At 31.1% G+C, this 9714-nt stretch overlaps 1 protein-coding gene across 1 annotated transcript in view; it reads right to left on the bottom strand.

The window, feature by feature from the left end:
• Positions 1-470: 470 nt before the first annotated feature.
• The window catches only part of LOC134708657 (chitin synthase chs-1-like), a 56133-nt gene continuing 46889 nt past the window's right edge, over positions 471-9714 (bottom strand). The window contains exon 11 of the mRNA XM_063569304.1: positions 471-1096. Coding sequence (XP_063425374.1) covers positions 471-1096 — 626 coding nt within the window. The remainder of the gene's footprint in view (positions 1097-9714) is intronic.

Here is a 9714-nt window from a genome sequence, read left to right as displayed (position 1 = left end):
CATATAAACATTGTATAATTAAACAAAGGACACTTCTTACAATACGAGACATAGTTTTGTTATAGTAATTGTATGAGAACATGCAAAAAAATACAAAAAAACAATATTGAAAGGATCAGAATCTTGCCTTTATCGAATCAAACACGGTGTAAACATTTAGATTTGATTAATTTGTTTGTTGTTATTTGTTGCTGTTTTGAACTTCTAGTTTTCAGTAACTACGAGTACTCATTGGACGGCATTATGTGTATATTGATGATGTACTTTGCTATTTTCATTTTTCCATATATTGATTATACAAATAGTAAAAAATGTACGCCACAAAAGCAATGGTTTGCATTTTCCAAGGGAGCTTCAAATGGTTAACGATAATCTTTAACACCTGAACCAGTAATATTTTTAACAGATAGTCTTTCAAAAAAATCAAAATCTTTTTAATCATCGAAAGAATTATTGGCCTGAGCTGTTTTTTAGCAAACACTACCGTCTATTGCAGTTTCTTCTTTAATAGAGATAATTGCTGACTTCTGCCTATTATTTTTTGCCTTTGATGTGCTTTGATTTTTGTGAATTATCTGTACATTTCTAACTGCCCTTTCTTTTGCGGTTTTCGGTCGTTCATTCGTCATCCAATTGTCACAATCAAACAGTTGCTTTTTAATGTCGTCCTCAGTAGTATCTTGTCCAAAATAGTTCGATTCTGCTGTTATATGAATTAAAGTTGAAAATCGATGATAAATCATGCATACAAATTGAACCAATAATAAGATTCCAAAGGTAAGTGTGAATAAAACAGATATTGGGTCAATTGCAACATCTTGTGGATCGCATTGAATTTTTAATACCAGGGAAGATTTAAATGCATCTGCTTCAGACAGAGCATATATTAATGTCACAAGAAACGTGTTAACCATAAAGATAATGATGCAAACTCGATTACGTAGTTGTAGGAGTTCTTTCTCTAGTTCTAGTTTCTGTTTCCGACTCGGCTCTTTCGGAAGCAAATATTTCTCTATGAGTTCATCCCAAAATTTGGATTCCTTTCCAACTAGTGGCTCTGCTCTATTTAAGCCGTATTTAGACAAAAGAGCAGTATCTGAAACCAAATTAACATAGGTTTTAGTCAGAAAGATAACTAAATGAAACATCGTAAATCTGCCTTTAAAAGAGAGACATGGAATTGAATATGAAAGAATGAGACTCGGTTGGTGGACATGTTAAACACCTCATAATACATAGTAATTACCTGTTATACGTATGCAAAGTATAACCAGCAGATTGCAATACCAGTAACAAGACTAAACTAATATTAAAGTGTAGAAGCACGAACTCGGGTCCAGTGAGACGGAATATACACCATGCTTGTGTATATGTAAAAATAATAAGTTTTTAATAATAAAAAAGGGTAAAAAAAGTAATCGAACAGAACATCGATATTTTTTCAGTTTTCTTCTTGATTGTGCAACATACGTTTATGATAGAAATGCTTCGTAAAATACAACTAACACGGTACATAAATGTGAAAATGAAACTCATATAGTTGCCTAACCCTAGTTTAATTAGCAATTAATAACACAGGAAGAAATGTATCGGCATTGTTTGCAATTATTACCTAGTGCAATAAAATATTTAAAGTTGATGAAATACTAGGCGAACTTTTTCCTTTTTCTTAAATCTGTTTTTACAAAATGTTTTCACTTGTACAAAATTTGATGAAAAAAATAAGTTACTATTATTAAATACATGTCATTAACCTCTATCATATTTTTTTATTGTCCATTCATGTAAGAGTTTAATTTATAATCAAGTGTAGTTCAATGAAAACCATGTTCTCTCTCTGGATTTAATAGACATAGGAGAAAATGATTTCAATTTTGCAAAGGAATACTAAAGTAGAAACTAGGTTCAGTGTATTGTAAATGCAACCGTTAGATGTGTAAGAAGTCCAGAAATGAGTAATATGAGTGTGAAACAAATAGTAGCTAGTTGGCGAGATACCATTGTGTGGTAAGCAAGGTTTTTAAATTTCAAATGTAAAATCTGCTTTATTCAAATTCATTTTTTTCAAATTTTATACAAGTTAAAACCATTTTTATGCAATATTTTGTACATAAGCACTTTTGAACATGTTATAAAACACCGATATATATAACACCGATATATATATATACAACTCGTCTAAACATCAACCCAACAATGTTAGATCTGTAAATTTGCTTTCGCAAATTTTTGGTTCTTCTCTCGCCGGGATTCGAACCCATGCTACTGTGATATCGTGACACCGAATCGCCTGCACTGCAGCCGTCCCGCTAGACCACACGACCACCTGGGCTCTACGAAAACTTATCGAACTTATTAAACTTATCAAAGATACTAGGCTTTAAAATGTGAGCGCTTCAAGCGCTTTTCGTTGACAAAAGACTCATTAGTATAGCTAAAACAAAAAGTTTAGATTGAAAGGCCAAATCAAGTACGAAGTTAAAGAGCATTGATGACTTCAAATTCTCAAAAATGATGCCTTATATTAGGCTATGTATAGTGTTATCAAGAAGAGCAGATTAAATCACTTATCGATTGAATGCCAACTTAAAATGTTTGATAAAGCTGTTGTACCCATTCTTCTATACGGGGCCGAAATTTGGGGAGACGAAAATTTTGATATACTTGAGCGAGTTCATTTGAAATTCTGTAAGCACATTGTAAAACTTAAAAACTCGACTCCAAATTTTATGATTTATGGAGAACTTGGGAGATACCCCATTTTTTTAAATGCAAAATTACGAATGATCTATTTTTTGTGTCTTGATAATACAAAAAAAGATAAATTATCCTGTATACTATATAAATTACTATACATTAATTATAACAATTATGGTATTGGAAATAAATGAATTTTATGTATTTAGAAAATTTTTGATGAATCTGGCATGTCAAATGTATGGCATTGCAAATATTATTTTAACAAAATGGATAAAATTAAGTATTGAGCAAAAGCTTAAAGACCAATTTCGATAAGAGTGGTGTGCAGATATACACCAATCTTCACAAGGTTTATGTTATAGAATTTTCAAGACTGAATTTAAATTTGAAAAGTATTTGTCGACTTTGCCTTTTAATTTTTTTATATACTTTGTGTCAATACAGATGCGGAAATCATCGTTTGCCAGTGGAGACAGGAAGGTGGCAAACTTTTCCGAGATCGGAAAGGTCTTGTAATCTCTGTAGCTCTAAAGATATTGGCGATGAATTTCACTTCACTATGTCATGCAATTGTTTTAAAATAGAAAGAGAAAAATATTTAGCACACTATTGTAACAAAAATGCAAACATTATTAAATTTAAAAAATGTATTCTCATCTGAAAATGTTGTAGAACTAGAAAAATTGTGTAGATTTATACGATATATATCATTGAAAGTCTGTCCTCCTGGTTAGAGGAACTGTAATATTATTATAATGTTATTATTTTCACACATGCGAAACAAAGATATGTATTATATATGAACTGTTATTATCTCTGTAGCTATATACTAGTTTATGAGAATAAAATCATTCATTCATTCATACAGCTAAGGTTAAAGTTAAGTAAAAAGACACCAAAGACATATCAATCCCTAATCTATTTCAGGAGATAGAAATCCTTAGTTTTCTAACTATTTAAAATTTTGTAAACAGTTAATTTATTAATATGACCATAACAACAATAAATCTCTATCACCAGTTGCATTGTCCCATTGGTTGCAAAAGAAACTTCATTACAGATACCACGCTCTTATAGGAAAGTTTAAAGACAAAATCGCGTACGACGTTGAGAATATTGAGGAACAGAACAAACAGTTACTGAAAGCTAATTCAAAGTCAATTTGAACTTATAAATAAAGTATGTTGTCTCAGTGTTAAATACCAATAAGAACACATTCAACTTACTATATAATAAAGACGTCTGAGAAATGCAATGCAAAAAATACCAATATCAGATTGAAGGACCATAGTGTTTACATCTGTTGATTTATAATAGATAATGGAAGGGCCATACGTTTTTACAAAAATTAATTCAAAGTAAGTAGCGATAATACAATATTCGAAGACATTGTAACAGAGTAAGATTGATAACCTTTCAAAATGGATTTATTCAAATGACCGATAAGTTTACATTGATCTTACTGGAACTTAACAAAAAATCAATGTATTAATTAAGATGTAATAACCTTTTTGTTTTAACTTTTCAACAGGTCCAGCCAACATTTCCTTTCAAATCTCTCTTATCTTTAACAGAATGTAGTACAGCTTTAAAATAATTTCGAATGACACGGGTTTCATTCGATTTATCAATTATTTATCTAATTACTAATACAATTAAATATTAATTAGTATTAAAATTTTCACTGTTATTAATAAAAGTAAGATAAGTCATAAAAATCTAATCTTGAATTTCATCCAAATTCTTTCATAATTTTTGGAACACGATTTAGAAATTTAAATGTGACGTCACTTTGAGCATTGTAATGACTATGGCTAACATGACTGTGATTCTGTAATGTATTCGTTTTTATTCTATAGCTTGTCACCACTTCAGTTTAATCATGTAAATCTATTATATAGTCATTTTGTAAAATGTACTGTTTGCAAAACTATGTATTATTCTTGATAATAAGGATGTTTTTGTCCAAAGCGGATAACCCTGGCCCCACAATTTTTTGGAACTTTTGGTCCCCGGCGATCTTCAACTTTATAGATGTTAAAGCTTTCAAACCTTTTTTCATCTGAGCATAGTTTTGTGTGAACGTAGCGCGCGTCTGGCGTATACATTATTTTTTAACCTATTACCTTTTGATGGCTATTATTTGTTTGTTTCTCTGTTCTATATTTTCTCCCATTTATTTATTGTAGCCCTGTCGTGTAATATTGGCATTGCAATGTTATAATTAACACTGCCATTAAAGCGGGAGGTTTGGCATGCCACAATACCAGGTTCCACCAATATTTTTTTCATTAGTTCTGTACCAAGTCAGGAAAATTGCCATTGTTACGTTATAGTTTCCTTCTGTGTGTTTTACATTTAGGTGTTGTGTCTCTGTTGTAACGTAGTTCTCTTTTATTTGATACGTTTCCCTCAGTTTAAATTTGTAACCCGGATTTGTTTTTTCTTTACCGATTTATGAATTTTGAACAGCGGTATACCACTGTTGCTTTTATTTATCGATAGAAGTGACCGTGAAAGAACAAATAACGGTGGTCAAGCATTGCGATTAAATCGTGAAAAAATGTGGTATCGGATCTTGAATGCAATTAAATTTTAATTTTAGTTTCTTGTGTACAATTTGGAAATTAGTATGGCGTTCATTATCACTGAACTAGTATATATTTGTTTAGGGGCCAGCTGAAGGACGACTCCGGGTGCGGGAATTTCTCGCTACATTGAAGACCTGTTGGTGACCTTCTGCTGTTATTATTGTTTTTTAAATGTTCGGGTTGTTGTCTCTTTGACACATTCCCCATTTCCATTCTCACATGGCCAAAATGCGAAACTAAACTTTTAACTGTGTATTGCTACCTTATACGTAAATATTTTTTTCAAATTATCCCTTTTAACTTCTTGTCTGTGTTCTGCTAGCTAAAACGAGTAAAATGGCCTTTTATTTTTGAAAATTGGTTGAGTAATGAATATTTTCTGAAGGTAAGCAGTTGAAACTGAAACGCGGCAAAAATTAAAGAAAGGTGCCAATGCAAGTCAAAGTGTAAAATTAGTCTCTACCTCAATGTTTAGCAAAATCTTAAAAACTATACCTGTTTTGTCAGTTTTTTAATGTTAAAAATCATAATTAGATCTCTCATGATGCAAAATTGTACAAAATTTAGCAATTTCAAGCATAAAAATGTTAATCTTTATGCTTATTGCATACCAAAGACTTAATTCAAAAACTTGGTGATAGGGAATCAATTTCTTACATCTGATTTAACTATACATTCAATATATGCCAAAATGTAACATGAAATCTTGATAAAAACAATAATTTGATATATTCGCAATAAAAAAAAACATATTGTTCCATACTTAGGCTACTACATGCGGCCCAATCCATCAGAAGCAAGAGTTAAGCCGATAGAGTACAAATATAAGCCTTGTGTCAAAATGTCTAATTTTGGTTGCTAAGGACTGTAAACAATAAAATTGACATGTATTGTAATTCTTAAAGACTTAATTTCCTCAGAAGTTGATTTAGAATCTAAATATCAATAGATTTGTGGCATGAAAAGTCTTAAATTATGCAATCCTGAGCTTGGTAAGTATGCCATAAGGTAGCAATAAACAGTTAGGAAAAATATTAAAATTTGCCCTCATAAATTTCACCATCCCCTTTTCATTGCTTTCTTGCAATATCAAGCTTACTTTTTGTGTTATTATGGGCATATATATGTAATCAGAATCTTCCATAGATTTTATATCCAGTATATAAAATGGTAAAATATAATTTCTTTTGGGTGTATCCATGGAAACAATCTGCATTTATTTGTTATAAAATATTGAAAAAAGGGGGGAAAAGATGTCACATATTTCCCCAAAATTTGGCTAAAAGTAGAATTTCAATCGCTTTAAGTAATACCATTTCTGAACTGTGAACATATATCATTCAGCTAATCCTATGAAAATCATATGTCTTTCATCTCATTTTTTTTGAAACATTGCGTCAAAAACTTCATGTAGAAAAAAATGTTTGTAAACATTACATTAATTTCTGGACAGATGGCTATTCTAGCTATGAAAATACGGATTGTCAAACAGAAAACAGCCCATTAACCATGTAAAAAATAATCGTGATGCTCTTATAAACCACCTTTGAAGGCTAAATTAGCACTCAGCTGTCTAAATATGAATTTTATTACACAATAACTTTCCTATTTGAAAAATCCACAGGGGCCAAAATGCGAAACAAAACTCCTAACTGTGTATTGCTACCTTGGATAAATAAGACAAAACTATGTCTGTCAAAATAATTCATTTTTCTTAATAAAGGAGTGGGTCCGGTTAGGGCCGATTTTGGCCTCAAATAATATAGGATTTCGCTATATCTTTTTATTAGTGATCTTTATCATATACTTCATACAAAAATGAAATAAAAAGATGGGGTCACCGTTCATTTAAGCTCACATTCCGCCTCCATAAAAAGCATACATTTTTGTTAATGTCCTTTTTTTCTGTTGAACTAATAGGAGAAATAGAGGTAATATCGAAATAACAAAAGAACCAAATTACAAAAATCGCTTATATTTTATAATTCTTTAGTTTATGTACGGCTTATTTGAAAACAGTAATAAAATATAGGTCACCGAAGAGTTAAACAAAGATATTTCAATTTTAATGCAAAACTAGAGGCTCTCAAGAGCATGTGTCGCTCACCTTGGTCTATGTGCATATGTAAGCTACTTCCGGTCAACGTATGAAGTCAGGTTTCTGATAGGAGCTGAAAAATTACTTTTAAATTGTATCCTATTTAATATGGGGATCATTTAAAATAGTGAAATTAGTTATATATATATGACTAGACTTTCGTTTTAAAATAGTGATTGAACTCTTGTAAATTACGATGGTATTGAATTGAGAAGGATTGAAAAGTAAGGAACATTTGTTTATATATCCGCCATTTTGGAAAATTACCGGCATGTCTCAAGCAGGTAAGAAGAATAACACTATAGCCACACGATCACATACAAATTCAACATCCAGTGTACATAATACAAAAACTGAAGCATGGAACTGTAAAATTTGTAATAAAGAATTCTCTGATGAAAATGATAGAATTGTACAATGCGAGTACTGTGCCGAATATTATTGTTCGAAATGTTTAAATCTGTCCAAGGTCGAGTATGAGAGCTTTAAAAAAACCAGCATTACATTGGTTCTGCCCTTCTTGTGACTCAAAAGTGATGAAAAACATTAAGTCCGATAGAGAAATTGAAGAAAGGTGCTCAGAATTTATGAAAAAAATGGAGGACCGTATTACGTCCCTTGAGTCGGAAATGAAAAGAAAGGTTAACCCTGAACAAGTTAAAGAGATTTTGGAAACAGTTCAGGTACATGTAAAACAGTTAATGTTGCCAGTGACATAGAAAAATCAGTTGAAAAAAGGGTATCTGAAATAAGAGATAGCACAAATAGAGAAAAAAACATTATAATACATGACATTATTGAAAACACAGACAAACTCCCAGACGTACGTAAAAAGGCTGATACTTTAGTTGTTTCCCAGCTAGTCGATTATTTAGAAACTGATGCTGAAGGTATTAAGAATGTTGTCAGAATAGGAAAAAGAGAGAAGAAAATGCTGAACAGCCTAGGCCAATGAAGGTAACATTAGAAAATGTAGATATCAAAAAGAAACTAATCTAACAAAGCTTAAAGCAGTTGACAAAGAAAGTAAATTTGGCAATATTAGTGTTACACACGATATGACTAAAACTGAAAGAGAACAAAACAAAGCTAAATTGACAGAAGCTAAAGAGAAAAATGAAAATGATAAGTCGAAGAAACACTTATATTTATGTTTATTCTTTAGTTTTTTATGTTGTGTCTTTTTCATTTTTAGCCATGACGTTGACAGTTTCTTTTAGATTTATGAGCTTGACTGTCCTTTTGGTATCTTTCGTTCCTCTTTTATACATAGTTAGAGGGCCCCCTTGGGCAAGGAAAATAATAAGAGTGCCAAAAGAAAATTAAAAGAAGTGAACAATGTAAATAATGTAAATGTGTTGAAGAATTGTGGTGAAAGGCATTTTAATGGACAAAAAGACTATAATACTTTTACGAAACTGAAGTGTATTTATACAAATGTCGATAGCTTTATAAACAAGATAGATGAATTTAAATTACGTTTTTTGAACAATAAAGTAAACCCAGACATAATTATGGTTACAGAAGTTCTTCCTAAGAACAGTAGATATAAGGTAAATAAAGCAGAACTCGCATTAGAGGGATATGACATTTTCTCAGAAAATGTTCCACCAAACAATGGTCGAGGTATAATAATGTACATTGAGCAAGAGCTGCAAGCAGTGGAGATAACTTTTAAACACGACTTTAAGGAATTCACATGTGCTAAGATTAATCTGATGAATAATGATAAACTTTTAGTAGGATGTATATACAAAAGTCTGTCATCAACAGAAGAGAATCATACATTATTAAATGAACTATTATTGAAAATAAGTCACTTAAAAGAAAAATATACACATATACTTCTAACTGGAGATTTTAATTTTCCGTCAAGAAATTGGGAAACATGGACCACCAAAAACAGTATAAGTGAAAACTTTTTAAAATGTATAAGAGACTGCTTCTTCCAGCAAATGGTATATCAACCTACGAGATATCGTATAAACCAGGAACCATCACTATTAGATTTAGTATTGGTAAATGATAAAGATTTTATTAACAATATAATATATCCAGAGCCAGTAAGGCATAGTGATCACAACGTTTTAGTTTTTGAGTATAAATGTTAAATTAAACAAGAAGTATCTAAGTCGGAAAAGTTTAATTATTTTAAAGCAGACTTGAACTGAATTTTAATGTGCGTATTGTTATGCGTTTATTTTTCTACATTGGTTAGAGGTATAGGGGGAGGGTTGAGATCTCACAAACATGTTTAACCCCTCCGCATTTTTGCGCCTGTCCCAAGTCAGGAGCCTCTGGCCTTTGTTAGTCTTGTATTATTTT

This window comes from Mytilus trossulus, chromosome 2, assembly GCF_036588685.1.
Source record: "Mytilus trossulus isolate FHL-02 chromosome 2, PNRI_Mtr1.1.1.hap1, whole genome shotgun sequence".
Taxonomy (NCBI): domain Eukaryota; kingdom Metazoa; phylum Mollusca; class Bivalvia; order Mytilida; family Mytilidae; genus Mytilus; species Mytilus trossulus.
The sequence above is the reverse complement of the archived record's forward strand: the minus strand, read 5'-3'. Positions and strand labels throughout refer to the sequence as shown.